This window comes from Glandiceps talaboti, chromosome 2 (genome assembly GCF_964340395.1).
Source record: "Glandiceps talaboti chromosome 2, keGlaTala1.1, whole genome shotgun sequence".
NCBI lineage: Eukaryota > Metazoa > Hemichordata > Enteropneusta > Spengelidae > Glandiceps > Glandiceps talaboti.
In genome coordinates, this window is record NC_135550.1 from 31,336,826 (window position 1) to 31,358,576 (window position 21,751).

Sequence of the window (21,751 nt, forward strand, 5' to 3'; positions counted from 1 at the left end):
CGACTTGGTCTGCATAATACTGGCACCAGTGTCCAGCCTAAACAACGCATCATGAGCCTTCAAGAATGCTGAGGCTGGCCTTTTGAACCGCCCGAGGACCGTAACTTAGAGCCGTAAACAAAACCGCTGAGCATACCAAGAAGGACCCTGCAAGCCACTTAACCGGGCAGATTCGTGGCGTTCTTTCACGGTCTTATGTCGACACATGTATGTAGTGCGCCTGTCGCGTTAAAAGACATAGTTGCAAAAACATAATCACCAGTCACAATATCATATTAAGTTTTCCTTGATGCCGATTGCCATAAGGTGTGTCTAATACAAAACCAATCTAAAGATTCTATAAAACTTGACATACTCAAACACCTTTCCCCTGACCACTTTATCCTGAATCTGTGAGGAATTTTTGCAATGATAAATACAATTCGTTCCACCCAATTTCTTTCTTTTTTGAAAAGAAAATGTTTGGGATGTGGAATGCTATCAAGCTGTGACAGGGACATACTTTTCGACCAATTGGGGAGTTCATTGGTAGTTCTCACGTAACGGTGACGCCACTGTTCTACGTGTCTGGCATTGACAGTGAAGACACCACTAATTAGATAAATTACAACATGTTTGGATTAGAGATTGGAAAATCAAACACAACGAAACAGAATCCATTCAACCATATGTCGATACTATTCGGAATGATATTGAATTAATCATTTAGCTCTCAGGCCTTCTTTACTTTCCCCTTCCACCTTCTAAAATAATTCTGAATAAATAAATAGTTTGTTGACATGTTTCATTCTTATGTGAAGTGATACAACCAATATGCATGACTTGACAATATACTGGAAGCAGCATATACAGGTACCGATCGTGCCCTATCCACAACAACCACTGTGTTATAATCAGATCTTGTCAACTCTCGTACTCAAATACTTACAAAAAAAAATCCACATAGATATTCCCTATTACCATACTTATGGATTTTCGCCTAGTTCTTTATCCAATAACAATATACAATTTATACTCTTGCATAAGCCTCAGGGCGTACTAAGATGCTAGGGAGTAACCAGCGGCCATGGAAGGCCTGCATTGTCACAACTGATTGGGGTCTGGGAGATTATTATAATACATTAATTCTCTACATCGATGTTAATTATGTCAACACAACAGAAAATGACAAGACACCACGTGATACGTCAAAGCGGATCTTCTTTCAAATTTAATTTGAAAAGATATATTATTATTAATGACAATAGCTTAACGGTTTACCACGTTGTCAGCGTTATAATCGTCAACGGTATTGTTCAGCAAACAAAATAATGAAGCTCTCCTTCACTTCCGGTGTCTATCTGTATGTACAAAATATTCGACAGGTGTTTGTAGGGCATTTCAAATTGTGTCCTCTTTGGTTTTTAACGCCGTATTTCTACACTTCATAGTTGTTATCCTTGAACAGTTAACATGAAACAGTGTTTTGTAGTACAGTTGAAAGTTTCTGATTTCAAACTCAATAACTATTGATGAGAAACATGAGGTTCACGAGACCAAAAACCTGCCACAATATTTTTGATATGGTCATTGGGTTCCGTACTATTTTCGATATGGTCACAACTGTTGGGTTCCGTACTGTAGATTTCGGTAGATCGATGCAGCAAAGTACAAATTTTCTCCTGGATATGGTTTGTTATGACACGTCTGTCATCACCATAGTTAACGACAAGGGTTGGAGCTTGTTATTTTTCCACGCAGCCAAAACAAGGCAGCAATACTAATACGGTCCAGCAATCAAGTACGGCGATCCTCGTCAATCCCTTGGGGCTTGGCACCGCCAGTCCAGGGTTCGTCCGTCGTAGAAGAGATTTCAACGATCGATTTATCCGAATTTTCTAGTCGTGCATGAAAATCTGAAACGGAAACAAAATACAGAGTAATCGATTAGAACCCCCTACGAGCAATGCAATATGGTGTACTAAAAGTAATAAAAACATAAAACTTCCAAAATTAATGTTTTGTGTAGATTAATGGATTCCATCCACACTAAACTTGTACAACCGTTCTCCACACACTTAACCCATGTCATCATAGTCAGTTACATGTACCAACGTGTAAATGCATGTGCCAATGTGGCTTTATATTTCGATTTTCTCGACGTGTTAAAGTTGTTTGTCTGGTGCTATCATCATTTCATGTCTTAGCTGAAATTCTTGTCAATTGTACCTATCAACGACGAGGTTGTCAAAGATATATCACAATCTATATAGATTGCAATTTGATTGGCTTTTAACACGAACCTGATTGAAAAGTAAAACCTAGCGATTTGTTTATGGCATATACCAAGTATGTGCATTAATATCTTGGGACATACATGGTTCCTGGGAGTAAGAATGGCGAAGGAACAAAAGATACATTTGCCGGGTACTTTGATATCACAGCGTCTTTCTGTTGAAATGTGAGCTGCTATTACAACTGTCATGATTTCGCTAAAGATAACATGGTTTCTGTTTGACTTTTTGGCGTGTCACCTTGCTCCTTTTGTACGATCTCCCTGGATAGATTCTCTCAACATGTCTGCTTGGGATAATCACTGTTTTCCCCTGTGGAATCGTGTTGTCTTTAAGTAAACTGCTGTTAGACATACAGCCCTGGAAAAATATTTTAAGTAAAGTTGGCCTCCTTTGGGAAAGGCTGCACAAGCGTTAACTGTACCCAGACAAGAAGGGGACTGTTAACAGATCGCTTGGAGTACAGATATATCATCCTGATAGCCTTACACAGTACGAGACATGTGAATTAATTATCCAAATCTGATAAAACAGCGTCCCATCAAAAAATCTATTTAAAAAAAGTAAGCTATTCTATCAAAAATTGTTTAGCAACAAATTAACTGCCAGTGTGTTCTTGTGAAATGTACACACGTCACCGATTTTTCAACTTCTATTTATTGGGCGGTTATGTTTATAGTCTGGGACGGTATACAAAATGGGCAAGGGGCGTATCTTGTTATACGTAAAGCCAATTTTGCTTTTAAGGAGGTATGCATTTTAGCGGAGAAATTGGCCTCTGTTAACCTCTTAAAACGTTGACAAATATTATCAGTGTGGATAAACTTACTCGAGCCAGCTAAGTTTAGAAAGCACGCCAATGTTTTCCACTGTTCTCTTTTTTTTTACTTTATTTGAAAAGGCAAAGCACCATGAACGATTGGTAAATACACTGAGTAGTGGGACTGAAAGAGAACTAAAGTTCCAATGAAAATGGAACTGGCGACACCGTGATTGCGGACAAAATCGTTCATGAAAAGAATGGACATGCTGATATAGAAAAACATGACATGTGTACAAGGTTGAGGAGACTGTTGAAAAGTTTTTTGGCGTCCGCTCCACCCTCCAACCACGATAAGAATACAACGATTGAAACCAACTTGGCACAATTACCAGTAAGACATATGCCACATTCTCTTGTTTGGTAAACTTGCTATAATGCTTTGCAAAACACAATATAATCTTGTCCTTTCAAATAAAGAATGCATGTCAACTTTTTTGTTACGATTCAATCCCTTTTTGTTTCCCAAAGAAACGTTAACAACGCCTCTTTCACGGTCTTATATTGGTAATTAGTTAGCTTGGCTCCCTTGACTGAAAGACAGTAATACCACAAAAGATTTGATTTAGTCTATTGACAAGTGCAGAAGAAGAAGAAATCTGAGCATTGCAATCATAAGTGGAAATCAGACTGATCATGGTCGAGAAAAATGTCGACACTTCGCTCTTGTTAGTCTATCATAGTGTTTTTTTTTATAATAAAAAATAAAAGACACTATTGCAGTACAGGAAAGGGTGATCAGAAATGTATTAGTAAAGCTCCTTACTACGCGAGTAGCCACTAATTCTATGAGATAACCACTTGAGACTTTTCAAACACTCATAATTTAGAAGTCGTGATTTAAAACGAAGCCATTTTTGAAATAATATCCATGTTTCAGTTGTTGAGTGTTTCATTAAAAGTTCACACACCAGTTTTAGTTGGTACGTATCTTGAAATACAGTGTTTGTAGAGTACATTCCAAGTACTTAAGACTTGAAGTATTGCAATAGGAAGGTTTGGTTTTGTAATATCAGAAAAGTGCGTGGAACAATCAGGTTCCTTTTAAAGTGAGTCATTTTGTAAAAGACGTTGAGTAAAATCACCAAGTGTTTCACAAGTTGTTTTACAGCTCAGGGATTCGAAACGCTCTTTTGAGTTGACCATGGTTTTGGATTAGTCGGTTATAATTTCGACCCACTTCAAAAAATATGCTAAATCTTGTAGTGTGTAAAGAATACATCATGAGAATAATAGAAAGAGCAGAAGTAGACTTGCTGTGAGCGCTTTCAAGGGTCCAAACTTTGTTTTTATTTGGATTTTGCATCGAATAGTACAGGGATGATAGCCTAAACAATACTGCGTCAAACAATGAATACTTCATTAGCGAGACTTTGAAAGAGTGTTTGGAAAACAGATCCACGATTAGGGCTAGCATAGTTCAATTCAATGTTGTTTTTACAACTCTTTTCAACTAAAACTTCTACAAATTAAGGGCCTTGTTACGGATTCCATATCTACCAGTTTATCGCTAATTTTTTTCTTTACACGGGCGAGAACAACATCCCTTGTTTTAAGAAAGTACTTGTCGAGACAAAGTAGGTGTACATGTACACTTAAATTGCAGAGTGTTTACTTTGAATTGTCTTGCAACAAATAAAACAAGTAAACAGAAATAAGAGCGGACCAACGTGCAGCCATTGTTGTCGCATTTTACTAACATACTATAAGCTAAAGAATGATGCAACTCGACCTTCTGTTTACTTGTATTTTTAAAGAACTCTTGCTAATGTTTAGGAGAGTTTGAATGTGAGAATCGATTAATTATGGAGACAGTATAAACTACCAGAAATTTGAACACATTAGTATGCAATTATACGATCACGAATGGGGCTTGTAGAAATTTAAATGAATTGAATTCGGTAAACTGAATTGAATGGCAATTTCGGCCGGGAATCTGAGTTGTATCGATCAAATATTGACAATATTCATTTCAAAATATTTAGTTTGTAACTCACTCTAGTTTGTAACTTACTCTAGTTTGTAACTCACTCTAGTTTGTAATTCACTCCATATTGGTTCAAAATGCACTTTGTACTTCTAGGGTTGATAGTACCATGAGAGAAATATTCCGGTCTTGGGATGTATATGATAGTGTATACAGATATTGTCAATAGAAATAGTATGTATTTATTTTGGAACGTTCACGATGTGGCATTGGAGTCTTGGCTGCTGTGCCGACAGTGGATAGATAGGTAAAACATAAACGGTAATAATTTAGAAGACATACATGTATGATAGTCACTAGTAATTGCCTCAGTTATACCACGCGACGATGTTGTTTTGAAATGTTCTCAGTTTGCATTCACTCTGCAAGTGTGCACTCGACGTTTGAAGAAGTTGATGTTAAAGGGTCATGAAGCTAATATTTCAACTTCGATATTGTATCAATTGCAGCATCGATGTATGAGTAGAGACACTCAGTCGCAAAAAACGTGCAATAGATTTTTTTTCGCAATCCGCTGTACAGTTGAGTTCAAGCAAGACTTATAATAACATTGAATGTAAAGTAGCATTGACGCATGTTTCCATCGCCTTTTCATTTTTCTTTGTTTCCCTTTCCTGGGAGCAGTATTGAGCCTTGCTGAGAGGAGAGAAAGGATGTAGTGAAACGGACAATTGTTGCGCTTTTTCTTTATCAGCAACATTGTTGGCAAAACAGGTATTCATATCGGTCGTTATACATTACATTTACCCTCCCCGATGTGCTGTTTGTACATCGGGGGAAATCTTTTCCACGCATTTTGTACAAAAATAGCCAGATTGTCAAGCCTTGCCTAATCCGCTTGGAAGTCAATGCCCTTACTCCCTTCTTTTTTAGCCACCATAGACTAGCTAGATAATCACAACATTTCTGCGGGCTGTTGTGAGAAGGGACGAATTTTAAAGAATAAGAAAAACCGCTATTGATATGACAAAAAACAGCGTAGTGACACAGTGTCTGTCTGTTATGCTTGGGGGGGTTTCGTGCTTTGAAAAGATTCTTTACCCTTATGATAGGCTACAAAGCCAACTTACGGGAACTTTATTTACACATCAACACGAAGTATTGGTAACAAAATATTGTAGTTTTCTACCTATTCCAGTGAATAGCACCAGTGCTGGGCAATGGGGACCCCTATTGATAAATAACAAATACACCGGTGTGAATACATTTCAATGTTTTCCAACGTGATTCACCCATTACATAGTCAATTGAATGGAACGACGGTTTGTATATTTCTTCTTCTTTCATACCAAAAGGCCACTTTTCTATTATTAAGCATCTGCCTGCTGCCTCAGTTTTCATTATGTTTTAGATACGACCTTTCGTTAGAAAATAGCGTGTATAGTCTTTCTTACACTACAAGCTTTTTGTTCGTTTTATACACTTTCAGTCAGTCAAACTAGTGTTTTTAAAAGGCTAGTTTATGTTTATTGTGCACTTTGTTTAAAACCTGTCCACGGTGGTCCAACTGCGTCATGATCGTGGAAAGACGTGGGTCATTTTAACTCTTTTCGCCGGGCAATGGTTAAATTGAGAGGTTGGGTCTTTGTACAATGATTAAGTGTACGTACTACAATGTCAAAATTCTATGGACTATTTTCATTTTATATCCCGTGTGATAAACAATGTTATACAATTTGGTTCAATATTGAGTACATGGTATTTGAGGCATCGGACTTTTGATACGTTAATTTCCCTATCTGAATTCTATCTACCTGGGGTCTCATCTTGTTCAAATCTCCCGGTATCGATCACATATCTATTTTGATAACGGAAATTAGTGTTTTGGTTCTTGTCGAATACAAACATGCACGGCGCCGGTAGTAAGTTATGAAAGGTCACCCTTGTATGTATATAGACTCGATCTAAACTATATAACTGTGGTGTAAATAGTCAAAAATTTTCAATCTGGACTTAGGCAATATCCTTTACCTAAAATGACGAGTGCATGTACTAAATGTAAGTTTGTCTCTGAGATTCCCAATGAAAAGATTCCAAAAACATAGCCTTACAACAGATTCTTAATTCAGACAGAAAGATCTATACAGTTACGGTAATCATTTGATAAACAGTAACAATAGTGTCCACAAAAATGGAAACAAGTGAAGTGCCACGTTTCAAACAGGCAAAATGACCACTGATGGACGATTCTAACCTACCCGCAAAAAAACAATACTTTTGTTGCAGTCTCACGTTTAACCAGTAACCTATGGGAATATATTAATATTATGGTTATTTCGTAGAAACAACATTGTCAAAATCCAATATTTGCTGGTAAGTAATTGTGTTCGTATTGTTTAAAGCACGGTTCGACGTAATCGGGTATTGATATATATTTATACGACAGATCTTATTGTATCTGTACGACCAACTAACGTTTGTATGATAGCGTCTGTTCATAGACTTAACGCATTGACACTACTCTGTAATTTTATATTTCACTGTTACGGGGCGTTCAGCATTATCATTGGTTTGAAATTAGACCAGTTGCTACTGGCCCAGTTTGGAAATTTAAGAAATATGTAATAATGATCTAATTTATTTGAGCACATGTAGGTGTCCAATTTTAAAACCACGAGTTATCTACTGTAAATACCATGCTTGTACACTGGCTATACTATGCAGCTTAGTAAGTATGACAATGATAAGTCAATCTATCTTCTTTTGATCGTAATGACATTACACTATGGTATCAGGTACTTTACGCTTTCGCAGATTTACAACAAAAACATCTAAAAAGGAGTGAAATTTTTCAAGAATAACGTAATGAAAGAACTGGCAACTTGGGATGAGTAAAACTGTGGTAGTGATGACATTGATTTATTGTCAATTATTGTTCAAAATAAATCAACGGTGTTATCATTGTTTTGGAAACAAGTCATAGAGTGTTGTGTACAAAATACGCCATATTTTGAATAATTAAAAGAATCGGGTTTGTTAATTGTTTAATTTGTTCATGAAATTTTAACTAAGTTTGGTGAAAGGGAGGAATTCCCCCTGTATGAATTATTAACATGGAAATCAATTATACTTCACAGTCCAACACACTTGTAGACTACTCATGACAGGGATATAATGTGTTCATCTGAAAAACTGTTGACTTGGGATGATTACTAGAGACTTGACAAAGGGAAGGGGTGATTGACTAGGGAATTGGCAAAGGGAAGGGGCGATTAACTAGGGACTTGGCAAACGGAAATGGTGATGACTAGGGCAGGGACTTGGCAAAGGGAAGGGGGGTGATTGACTAGGGACTTGGCAAACGGAAGTGGTGATTGATTAGGGACTTGGCAAAGGGGAGAGGATGATTGACTCGGGACTTGGCAAAAGAAAGGGGGACAATTTTGCTTAAAGTCACTGCTTAGCAAACCGAACCATCGTTCTAATGGCACCATTTATATTTTGCTAAATATTTTGTTCATTGAGTGCTTACATGTTAGCCTTATGCACATTAACACGGATTTTTTTTTCTCGGAGGGAAAAATTGCCTATTTAATAAGATAGTTAGTAAAATCGATCTTCGTCCATTGCATTCTTAAATTTTCAGGTACAAAAACACAATCGTCAACTGTTTTAGTTTGATTCAATTTGAGGATCTATAAACGGAAGCTATCATAAAGTACAGGATTTCAAAGTTATGGGGATGATGGTTGTTATTTATGATAGCAGTAATGACGTCATGACTCACATATTTAGAAGTCTAATGACAGGAAATTGCTGAATGTTAAGGCAGGAATAGTCTACTACACAAGTTGATAAGCACTCACATTTTGACAAGTCTACCTACTTTGATATCCCAAGTTTTGCTTTTTTTGCTTGGTTTGGTTATTTCATAGATAATAATATCAATTCCCCATCAATTATCTGATTGGTCTTTATTTCCAATGTATTAGTATGGGCCATTAGTTTTGCTATATCTAAAATGTGTGTACTTTTGAAAGACGTCACATTATTGTCTACATTTACCAAATTATCGTCATTCATCAGTGGCTTCATATCTCGTTGTAATTAAAATTGAACAGTGTTTGCCTAATGGAAAAAAACGGAAAAAGACGAGAATTTTTTTTTATTTCGTTTTCTATTGATTATTAAATTCAATGCATTCTTTTATTTCAGTTTATGCAATAGAAACAATTATTCCTTTCAATTGGTACCCGCTTTTTTTATGAGGATAACAATATTGAGATAAAATATACACCGCATAGAACCAATATGGTAATTGAGAAGTTTGCTACCATGTTGATCTATGTCGAGTGTTTTTAAATTTTCAATAAAGATTTTGACACTGACTAAGATATAACTCAGTAATTTAGATCATGACGTAATGTCAGGGGATAAGGTGAAGATACGACAACCCAATAGCTAATTACTACCATGGCTTGGCGGGACAGATTTGGATCGATATCCAAACTTTTGCCATTACTCAGATTGGGTCGTTGTCGTAATCAGACGCTCTATGTATTGATTAGTAATTGTAAACAAAATAGAAAATATTCGAAAGCAAATAATCTGTTGATACAAATAATCAGACACAATAACGATCGTTACTAAGGACTTACCCCTATTTGTAAAATGACGCAAGAACGGAAATAAAAATAATAATAGGTCGAAGTATTTGAGTTTAACAGCTGGATACGTTTTCTTAACTTAAAGAAATGTTTAATAAAACGTTGTTGTTGTGGAGGTAAAGAGTCTGAATCAACTACATTAATTACAAGCTATCGTATTTTCCTCACTATTGCATAAAAATTGCGAAATAATCAGAAAATCCTATTCCTTGCAATAACTGTTCATAATGTCGCCGCCATCAGAGACAATATCAAGTATGTCCTGTGGGCAAATAATCTCCGATAGAGTTACGTGTCGCCGCCGTGATGGCACGGTCTCCCGTGGACATCAACGATTTACGATTATAAGTGGACAAGCCACGAGTCGAATACTAGCAATGAACTCTGTGCCACATCACTGCAGTCAGCACCCCCACTATACCTCTCCACCAGTCATGCTTGATTCAAGGCGACAGGGCCACAAGGATCACTATGAACTGTGTGCTTTCAATTCCTTGTTGACACAAACACGAGTCAAAGGTTGAAACAACACTGTCCAACCCCAATCACAAGACTACGTGACTGATCAGACACGTCTTCCGTTCTGTCAGGATGTCGCGAGTAGTTTTTTAAAAATAATTTAACACTTTCCAGGTCAACTAATATGTTTATTCAATTAACCTCTTATATGCTAATATATACATTAAGGAAACAATATTGAGGATTTTAAGAGTGACAAAAATATGTTTTGATGAATTAATTTACATCAATTACCATAATGGTAGTTCTTCGTGACAAAAATCGAAAGATGAACAAGCGAACGTCTTCGTTTCAAGTAGATGTTTTCAGAATTGGAGAAATTTAAAACCGCGGAATTGCGAACATATGTCGGAATTCAGAGGGGCAAAAGGTACGACAATCACACTTTAATATGACTTAATGATTTTTGCAAAGTGCCGACTGATAATTGCACTCTTCAAACGCAATTTTTGAACTCCGGGAATGAAAGGGAGTGAAAATTACTACCTTGTCTATTTCAAACCAATCACAGGGACAATTGCTGCAAACAAGCTTGAGAATGGTTGGAAAATTGTTCTGTCGCACAGGTTACAATTAATACCGACTATGTGTTCAGAAAGGGTAAGATTTACAAATGAAAACAGGTAGCACCCGTTGGTACAGTACAAAGATGTAGCATAATAAATAGCTAGAGTGCAAGAGCGAAGCATAGGTTGTTGAGAGAGCTCATCGTTCGCAATTAACTCGTTTGTACAGCACGATGGATAAACACCCTTCTCTCGCGCTCCATTGAAGAACTATTGAACACATCGCCACATTCAATGGTCTGAATTTGCAAGTCAAACGGCTTTCTTATTCGCGTTCGTGCGATTTCAACGATTTATTGTCAAAAGTGTTCCTTTTTGAATAAAAAAAAACTTTATATAAATGATAATGCGTGTAAGTCCTATACATTTTAAACCGCGTGTTTGATGCATTTCAATAAAAGAGGCGAGGTTGAGATAAAAGGAAATTGGCAGTTACTACAACTAGTACAAGTTGCTTTGTTCACTTGACAAATTGTCTCCACACGGCTACTAGGCCTTGATGGCAAGTTGCTCACTCAAATTAGTTTGATAGTACGACATTGGAATACATTCTAAATATTTGACTTTAGAGAAAATCGTGGATTTTTTGGAAGAAGTTGTGAATGGATGTATTTCTTTGATGCGTCATCGGCCAGACTGCATATAGTTTGCCTGCCACTACAACACTCAACCGCGTTTGGATTCGTATCATACATTTAAAGTGTTCCGTATCATAGAGCGTGTTTGTGCAGAAGTATTTAATATGTCGGCAAACATCTTCCCGTATCAACTACTAATACGGAGACATTACCATTGGCCTACAACCGCGTTGCTGTCTGCCAGTGTCCAACTGCGACAGTTTTTCTGGTGTTACAGTATGGTGTTAAACTCAGTTAGTACTGTGACATTTAAATGTATTTTTACAGTCATATGCTTACCCGTCGACAGTTCAAAAATAGTTCCTCTACGTTATGAAAAGAAATGACACAATCAAAAATAAATTAAATCTATATTTCATGAGGGGCCCGCCACGAGCACAATCAGCGAATGGATCGGTTGAATGGAAGCAACTGTTAATAACGTACAGAGTAGACTTCATCTGGCGAGGGTGATGAACAACAATATAGAAAAATACGAATAACGCTATCTCAATCTTGTATCTGCTTTCAATACTCTCAGCTTTATCAGTTATGACTAGCACAACGATGTCTCTATTATTGCCAACTATAGTTAACATCAGGGGGCCCGACTGTAATATTGGTTTAAAGAGAGTTAAAATTATGTTTAATCTCAGAAACTGGATGTCTGGCTGTGTATGTAATTTTCAGATTGGAAATAGATCAAAACATGTATCTCGTCAGCCATTCATCAATATTTGGAAACACGAACACTCGACAGATTTCAATTTTGAGAAGTGGGACAATACAAACACACACAAGCATTGGGCAACTGTGGGCGGTCATGTGTGTCGTAAGCAGTTTAAATGACTACAACGGAAACCACGGATACTTCAATTTCGTAGCTTACCATCAAACTTACGGTCAACAACTTCTTAATACCGATATATGTTTGTTTTCTCTCACAGTCGTATTGCTAACATATAACTACAATCATGGCAGTGAGTGATATATTGTATGAGTTATAATAAAAAGAAAAGTATATCTTAATCAAAATACCAAACGTATATTTTCAAGACTACTTGAAGGGAAGATATTTATCCAGAAAATCTCCACTTGAAAACAGAGTACTAGTTACAGAGATGAACTCTAATGATTGTGATCAAATCCTGGTCATTATTTTAAGGAATAAGACAGAGTTTTCTTTGTGGTTACCCTCGAAATACAAAAACAAATTAATGTTGAGTTGTTGCAGTATTTGAGTGCGACCTACGTTGAGAGATGGGTTGATTGTGTTACGTTCCTATAATTTGGGTGTTTAATTTATGATAGAAGGCCAATGTTAACCGTTACAATTTCAACTATGATGAGATTTTCAACAACGTTCAATAACAAGGCAGAAAAGTCAGGGTTTAGGCTAGAATACGAGTAGAAATGCCCTTTAAAGAAACACTTGAAACAATGAAAGTCGAATGTGTACTTGTATCTTCATACCTGGATTTTGTGAATGTATGAAAGTGTGAAAGGTTTCATGGGGGATGGGGTGGGGTTGGGGTTGGGATAACTTGAAGAACGTCTTGATAACTCTTGCGGTATATCTAAGGGCCAGTGAAAATTGAGAATTGATTTGAAAAAAAAGCAGCTGAAATATTTCATTACCATGATGCTGTGGATCTAGCTAAGAGGAATAATTTATATTTACATCTAATAGTCTTGCAGATTTGATATATACATATGTTATTTATTTATTAATGAACACGTACTCTACAGGTAGGATTGGGGTTATAAGTTCGACACAAAGACCGGACAAATTGCCAAAACATTCAGATTTTGAAGGATGTGATTACAAAGATTGTTATAACATTAGTTGTATTACAGGAAGTCATTAACAAGTGTGTACTCGAATACTTTCTGATATGGAATGAAAGATTCGTCGTTGTTTTTACGAATCAACAGGTTTAAACCTTGAATGATAGTAAATGTACCAAACTCATATAGTATAAAGAAATGGAAAACGCCAGAGATATATTATTGTTCTAGTACTAGTCTTCAACAGATTTTAAAAAAGTAAAACACCATCAGTCGGTCGTGCGTCTTTTTTGCAAGAATAAACTTTATGTTTCAAGCAAACACAAAATTACGTATTTTCTACAAAAAAAAGCATTACAATCTACGGTTTTCAGGTCTTCTTGTATTTTCCCCAATCCCACAAAAGTCACATATGTTTTCATCTACGCGTAATTTCAAAGCTAAACGTACGGTATCAATACTTTTTATCACAAAATATGAAGAAAAAAAATATGTACAACACGCATACAATAAATATTATTGATTTTCACGATGTTCATCAATATGAAAGCCGTTAATTCAGATATAATTATCATCAGTAAATACATAGTCCTTTTATGTGTCTATTCTGCGTCATGAAAGAGCTGATTTTGAAGCCTAGCTGGGTCTTGGTATAACCTGCACTGTTCCAAGAGGAGAGTTAGTGAATGTGTTATCTGTTAAAATGTTACTTGCCGTCGAATTGGCTGGTTGCGCTGCTATCGTACTGGTGAATGCAGTCGGTGGACTAACGTTCATACTTCTTAAGCTGGAATACATATCATGGTACGTTGTAGCTGCTGTCGCTGCTTGTGCATGATGAAGGTGTGGGTAAAAATAAGCCGATTGTACGGCAGCGGCGGTTGTGGTGCCGTTGCTGAGACCGGCGAAAGTGGTGGGTGTTGTTACCCCAAGTCCTGACCTGAATGACGCCGCAAGAGTTGCTGTTGACGGTGACAGTGTGGTTTGATGTGGTGCATAAGAAACGTCCGCTCCTATGAGTCTATCGACAGAAAAGTTATGAGTACCTAAGGGGCGACTTAGTGCAGGGTTGGGCCCTAATAGGCCGTTGTAATGCGGAGAAGTGTGAAGGCCGCCGGCTGTGGCTGTATACCGAAGAGCGTTACTAGCCGCTGCATGTTGCGGTAGCGACGACAACATCGGCGATGTTGGCCAATACATAGGATACGGTTTATCAGTCTGGAGTGGGTATCCACTTGCTGTAAGTCTTGGGTTTCTTTTCAACTGTGCCAACCTGCTTCGGGATGCTGCCGTAGAACGACGACGGAGTTTCCCTGTAGTACCTCCGATGAACACGTCGTCGCTGGAGGGGTCTAACATCCAATAGTTGCCCTTACCGGGATCATCATAGTGTCGAGGTACTTTCACGAAACATTTATTGAGGCTTAAATTGTGTCGAATGGAGTTCTGCCAGCCTTGCTTATTCTCCCGGTAGTAAGGGAAATGTTTCATAATAAATTCATAAATACCGTTCAGTGTCAATCTTTTTTCAGGACTCTGTCTTATTGCCATCATGATCAGAGCATTATAGCTGAAAGGTGGTTTCTCACCATACTTATTCTTCGGTGGACTGTTTCCACTAGACTGTTTGTCATCTTTTTTCTCGCCTTCCGCATTTTCGGAGTTATCGATACTATCGTCATCGCTTTCTTTCGAATCGCCGTTTTCCTGCATTTTATCGACAGGTTCCTCCAGCAGTTTTCCGTTCTCGTTCAAGTTCACACTCTTTGGTCGCTCTTCGATTTCCCTTTCTTTCTGCGGAAGCATACTATCGATTGTGAACGAGCTCTTTATGGTCGTGTTTCCCCCGGCCTTCTGCAGGCTTTCTATTTTCACCATGCTTGGTTGTTGTGTAGTGGTACTAGCCGTATGTGTGCGTGCGTGTGCCGTGGCCGCTCGTAACTGCTAGGTTTGGTCGGATCAATATGACGTGTGATGTACAAAGTTGGTAAACTTGTAGTTTATATATGGCAACCTATGTTCACTGATGTGTGTGCTTGTTGCCGTGAATAAGAATAATTCCATTAAACAGCTGTCAACCACTGAATACGACCACCCAAAGTTTGCATTGGTTAGCCAATCACAATGCGATATAATACGCCCCTAAGGGGCCTTCATTATGGTTCTGTTTTGAACCAATCACAGTGGAGAATGGTGTTGTGTTTATTCCTCGTCCCGTTTCCCCTCCCAGTGAATTGTTCGGGCGGCAAAAAGCAATCATATTTTCCCCATTATCTGTTTGAAAGTCGACGACTTTGTGGCGAAAACAAAGACCATGTATAAATGAAGATCATAGACACTCGATACAGTGGAGGGGTTGGGCCACTTTTCACTCCAGTTAAAATATAAACGCTACATAAGTGACTGCTATTCAAAATAAGTGTATACAGAAGAAAAAAATCTCAAGTTTCTGAATTTGAAACTTGTGCGACATTCAAGTATTTGATGTGTGTGTATGGGTGTGTGTGTGTGTGGGGGGGGTGATGTGCGTTTCTGCTTTTCAATGAGGGCAGTTTTTTTTCAATTGAATTAAAAGTGTTGAGTTTATGTGAAATGTTGTGACAAGTGGCGATTTGGTAAGCTTTTCTCTCCCCAATTAGGTTTCGATCGCTAAACACTCTTCAATTGTTCGTATGCGTTGGCTAATTTCACTTTGATGAGTACATAGTAAGGAGGGAACAATCAAATCGACAACTACGCCAGGGTGATAAGTTGTTCGTAGCTAGTGTATGAATACTTTCAGCTTTTTGTGTCCACATGAATGACAAATCTTTCAGACACGCGGACGCACAATGCATGATGGGTTCCGTGTCTTCGATGAATGGAGTAAGTCTTTAAAAGCATGTCATATGAATGAGATGGGGAAAAGAAGCTTAAATCTCATGTAATAGTGCCCTCAGGGACGTTCTCCTTCCTTAATGGGACCACTCGCCAAAATATGCGAGCACCGTCCTTTCATTTTACAATAACTGTGGCTTCTGGTTGGTTCTCCTACTACAGAACTTGACATAGGCCACCTTAATCAATACTGGATCCAAATATTTGCTTAAGAAAGAGCTACAAACAGCACAGTTTATGTAAACGGAGCCGTTTGTCTTAGAGCACCGTTTGTTGTTGCAGGGGCTATGTTACACGGCTACTTTGAGTTTTGTTTAACAAACTTGGCGAGAGGTTTATCGCCGAGAAAACCCTTCACTGAAATTGTTGGATAAACTTTGGACACAAGTTGTCTTTGCAGCTTTACGACGTATGCCTTCAAGTACTGCAAGAGTCTATACAATGTTAATATCACGAGTCAATGTTAGTTTTGACTTCCAACATGACCATCGGCCACTGTTTTTTTCTGTCCTTTCAAGCACTGCATAGTAACAGATCATGCATACGAAACGATGTACATATTGCCTTTTAAACAGAAAACTGAGACAGTCAATGCTTTTAAAAAACGGCGGTCGTGTAGTGTATTGTCATAATCACACACATCGGTGGTCGTGCACGTTTTCACACAGCACTAAAAATGATGATCATAAACTTTCTATGGAAAGACTGAAACGTGGGTAGGTAGTCATAGTAACAAGACACATTATGTTATTTTTCTTCTCTCTCACACACACAATACGAAATGAACAGAAAGGTCAAACAGTGGAAAATAGTTGGTTCTATACCATATATAGGGATCACAGCTTTTAGGGTTTTGAAAAAAAAGGTCGTTGTGAACATGTTACCACTTCATCTTAGATGAAAAGGAAACACACAATATTGGCGTCACGGTTAAACCCTCTCACGTACTTCAACATCGAGAAGGGAACAAACTGCTTGGTTTAGCTTTACACAAGAGAGCTGTGTGTGGTAGTCCTCTGTAAGCAGATAGTTTAATGGGTTTCACCCTACCCTGTCAAGTTGCCTTTAAATTTACTGTAACGTCGTCTACTCTCGGATTGTGGGAATTTTGAAAGGTGTGACCTTACGAATATTGTTATTATCATGTAATATAAACGCATGACTATTTCGAGGACCAGAAGAGTGACCATTTCTCCGAAATGTCCGCCCAACGCCAACACTTGGACCCCCGTAGCGCTCGGGGCATCCATGGCTCTAAATGACGCTAAACATCTTCACTCGCAAACAGGAGATAGTGTTAAAACACCGGGGAAAGTGATAATTAACACACTACTGTGATGGATAAATAGAGTGACATAGATCACTTTGGTTGACAAAAATTATTGACACAATGGGTAATTGGCACCCGGGTGAAAGTTTGCACTATCTTCGTTAAGTATATTTTATAATTTCCAAGGAAAACAAACTTGCTACCCACGCCCCCTGTCTGGCAAAACGCACCGAGACAGAAACCACACCAAAATAGAAGCATCGACCGAAGGTAAATAAATAAATATATTATGACAGGGGCTGACTGAGTGCTTCTATAAATTACATGCCTTACGCTCGGTCAGTTGAAAACTTCATTTGGGTTTGTGTATACTTAGAGTTGTTACTTGAAGAAGCACTTAGTTTTATCGGACTATCAGTCTATTGAGAAGGTGATACTAGAAGCCTGGGAAATCAGCTCCTATGCACAAATACAAACGCCACTATTTACGCCTCTTCAAGTGCAAAACACCAGGGTTGGATAGAGTTCGAGACAGATTGCTTGTGTTGCTCAGTAATTGTATTTACATAGTATTATTATCGTCAGTGAGCATTTAATACATGTAAGAGCACTAGTCTCCGGTAGCTTGGGTACAGCTTATTTGCAATTGGGACAAAAAAAAGTGAAGGTCTGTGTAACTTTTGTCAGAAATATATGGGGGGAAAAAAGGTAAACCAAGCGTCACAAATTCGCATGCGACGTGCTGTATTGGTAACGTTGCAAGCCGGGGATCTGATGAGATGTGTGGCCCGTCCCAACTATGGCCATACTCCACATTGTTCTGTAACTGTATTTACAATATCTATGATAAGTTTTGCCGCACAACTTCACACCAGATGATTTTTAAATCATATCGATATCAAAGAGGTACAATGACATATTAACGCTGGCATGCAATATTCTGCATCTTTGAATGCCCGGAGACAATATTAGCGAGGCCAGGCAAAAAGCCGTGTCCCTTCTTCGATTGTTTTTCTATGTGTTACGGCGTGATTAAGATAGGTCCAAGCGCTGGCGGCTACGCTTCACCGCGCTACATTAAAAATCAATTATGAGACTCGCCCAAAGTAGGAGTTGGGGTGTACGTTTGACTTCTCACCCTTAACAAAGTGATGGAGAGCGTGTGGTAGGTCTTGACACCCCTGACCGAAAAGTTACCAATACTACAACAATTCTTGTATATAAACAGAACATCAATTCCATCAGGTCTGGCCAGGCATTGCTTCAACTGATACAAATGCAATGTTGGTGTACATATACATTATGTTTAGACACGGATGGTATATTAAAATATTGTACAAATAAATAAAGTGGAGACTGTGAAATCGCTATCTTGGTGGCTGCTGTCGTAGATGACCACTGACATGTGTGACTAGTTCCTAATCCATGTGCAACCGCTGTGAAGGCAGACAGTAAGCCATGATATGCTGCCGACTGATGTGTGCCAGACATCAAACCATCTACATCTACATAGCATGCCAGCAATCCTTTAATTAAGAAGTGAGACAAAGTGCCAGCAGGAAACTACAGAAAGTATAAATATCATTGAATCCGTTTGGATTGGTCAAAATATTGACCAAGATGGAGATGAGAAATTTAAAAAAAAAATTTGTTTGAAAAAAAGAGAACACGGCCCACGGGCGAAATAGGCAGACACTACTATCTGAAATTCAGACAGATAGACAGACAGACAGACAGACAGACAGACAGACAGACAGACAGACAGACAGACAGACAGACAGACAGACAGACAGACAGACAGACAGACAGACAGACAGACAGACAGACAGACAGATATACATACATACATACATACATACATACATACATACATACTAGTACATACATACATACTAGTACATACATACATACATACATACATACATACATACATACATACATACATACATACATACATACATACATACATACACGCACACACACACACACACACACACACACACACAGGTAGACGCGTAAATATAAGAAAGAAACGAAGAAAATACGTTTGTTTTGTGTAAGTTAATTCTAGAACTCCTATCACGTCAACGGTGGAGTAAGCCTTTGGCATATTTCGATATTTATCGAGTATTACACCACCCATCATATGAATACAACAATATATGAATTACGTATATATTGTACAACCAGGCGTAATATCTGAAAAATCAAGAACAAAAGTAAATTGAATGACATATAATTCTTCAACTGGCACTTAATGTTTTATTCATGGTGGTTAAAAAACCAGCCTAGTTTGATCCATAATGTCCTTTTCTAGATCCCATGCAAAGACGTAAAGTGTCTCGTTATGAGGACAGGTTCAGGCGAGTTGAAAGACTTTATGATATCACCATTCTTTGGCATGTTAAAGTACATAACCAAGTCATTTCACAAATGACGACCAACAGATAATTTGTATGTGCTGTCTGAAAATAAATGTGAATGTGCGATTCGAAATAATTAAGGCGTGAAGATAAATATTTCAAATTTTCTTTCGAGATTAAAATCCATATTATATTCCACTTGCAATACTAAAATAATGACATTAATCAATTTGCATATAAATGCAAAATTAGCTATTATATCATAGATGAGTGTATATGAATAAATTACATATATGTATGCATACATACATACATACATACATACATACATACATACATACATACATACATACATACATACATACATACATACATACATACATACATACGGATTTTCGTCACTTTTTGTTTGTAATAGTAATCAATGACATTGAATCGTAAGAAAATACACAGATCAATTAGACACTACAACATTTTTGAAAGGTTGAAAAGGTTCTTGATTTTAATGATGTCTTTTCATGGCAGAATTTCCTCAATTTTATTTCATCTAAACATTGTGTTTAATTAACGTGTTTTATCATTAGCCCATGGTCTTATAATTGGAAATGGATATCATATCTAATTTCAGCACATGCGTAGTACGTTCATAATTTGATCATGTGGTGACTCTCTAAATACACAACTGTTGCGACTATTATGTAGCATGAAGTGACCACATTTCCCTACTTGATGGAAACTCAATGCGATTCTTTCAAAATGGTATAATAATAGTTATTCTTTGGTTTATTCACAAATAATTTTTCCATTTCCTAAAACCGTTTTCCTATCAGAATTAAATTGAGAGTATTATATGACATAATTATTAATAGAGTAATGAATTAAGATTTGCAAGATGTTGATATATGGCACGATATATGTCTTATAACAACGTACACGCATATCTACAACAAGTCAACAATCATCATTAATTGATAAAAATTGTCATTGCCTTACGGCTTATATCGTGTCAAAGTGGGAGGGTTTGGTGACGGCACGGGGTTAACGAACGTTCCAAGGTCGGAAAATCAGCGACTTTACATCAAAATATGTATTTTGTCTATTACTGTAGTAAAGTGACTGCTGTGAAGTGAGGGTAAATGCAGAGCTAGTCTAGGTCAGGAAGTTGTAAATCATTCCGCCGCGTCACTGATGACTACCATGGTTCGTACGTAGTAATGCTTGTATCGGTTGAGTCATGTAAGACTTAGTTCATTCAGTGAGCGCCCCAGGGTGTCGATTTATCGACAAAGGGGTCTGAAATATTATATTTGGATATGGCCACCATCATAAACTGTGTTATTTGTTGATAATATTGTTTGGGGGCTAGCATCTGCTATGAATACGTGGAGTACGTGTACTACATAGTAAAGCCTTTTTGCGCCTTGCACATGTTGCAGGGGGTTATCTTCACAACGGGATAACCCTCTTCTGTTCAGAGATGAGAAAAAAAGATTTGAAAATTACGATTTATCGGAAATGTGGAAGTTTGTGTCTGTTTTTAATAATATTTCTGTCGACTGTTGTATTAGTCAATGCACCGTCATTTCACCCCCTCCCCAATGACTTTATGAATTTATTGACCTGAGGCAAGCAATTCGAAATAAATCGATAAATTGAAATATCATTAAAAAGGTGGGTGTACGTAAGATTATATTTGAACATGATGAACTAGACAACGAAGCATACATTTCTATGGAAACCCAGAATTGCGGCAACGCCTGTCACCTGAAGATACCACATGGTGGCCGGGCATGGTGAGAGCAAACGATATGTCAGCCCGATCGACTTTAGCTACAATAATTACCGTTTGTTGTTCCTTTATTGGAAACTGCAGGTTCACTTATCACTTATTCACGTTAATTCTTTACCTACATTATTTACCTTCATATATTGAGATAGTTGACAGGAGAATCATGATTTTTTTTTAAACACACATTTTAACCGACCAATTTAGTGAGGAGATGCCGTACATCGTTAAGGGCACAATGTAAAAAACGTTTTTTTTTTAAAATAACAGCATATTCC

General features: G+C 37.6%; 1 protein-coding gene across 2 annotated transcripts; it reads right to left on the reverse strand.

Annotated features, from left to right (window-relative positions):
- Positions 1 to 1,474: 1,474 nt before the first annotated feature.
- Positions 1,475 to 15,134, reverse strand: LOC144453436 (forkhead box protein G1-like). 2 transcript variants are annotated; one of them, XM_078144730.1, is made up of 2 exons: positions 13,892 to 15,134; positions 1,475 to 1,895 (listed from the first exon to the last, which is right to left on the reverse strand). In XM_078144730.1, the coding sequence occupies exons 1-2, from the start codon at positions 15,053 to 15,055 to the stop codon at positions 1,878 to 1,880; spliced, it is 1,182 nt and encodes a 393-aa protein (XP_078000856.1). In that variant the 5' UTR covers positions 15,056 to 15,134; the 3' UTR covers positions 1,475 to 1,877. The 2 variants fall into 2 exon arrangements, with proteins under 2 accessions (XP_078000856.1, XP_078000855.1); XM_078144729.1 differs by lacking the exon at positions 1,475 to 1,895 and having other exon boundaries at positions 13,407 to 15,134.
- Positions 15,135 to 21,751: the final 6,617 nt, after the last annotated feature.

Bases quoted from the DNA above. Each gene is read 5' to 3' on its own strand.
- LOC144453436 (XM_078144729.1), bottom strand. From the start codon at position 15,055: ATGGTGAAAATAGAAAGCCTGCAGAAGGCCGGGGGAAACACGACCATA.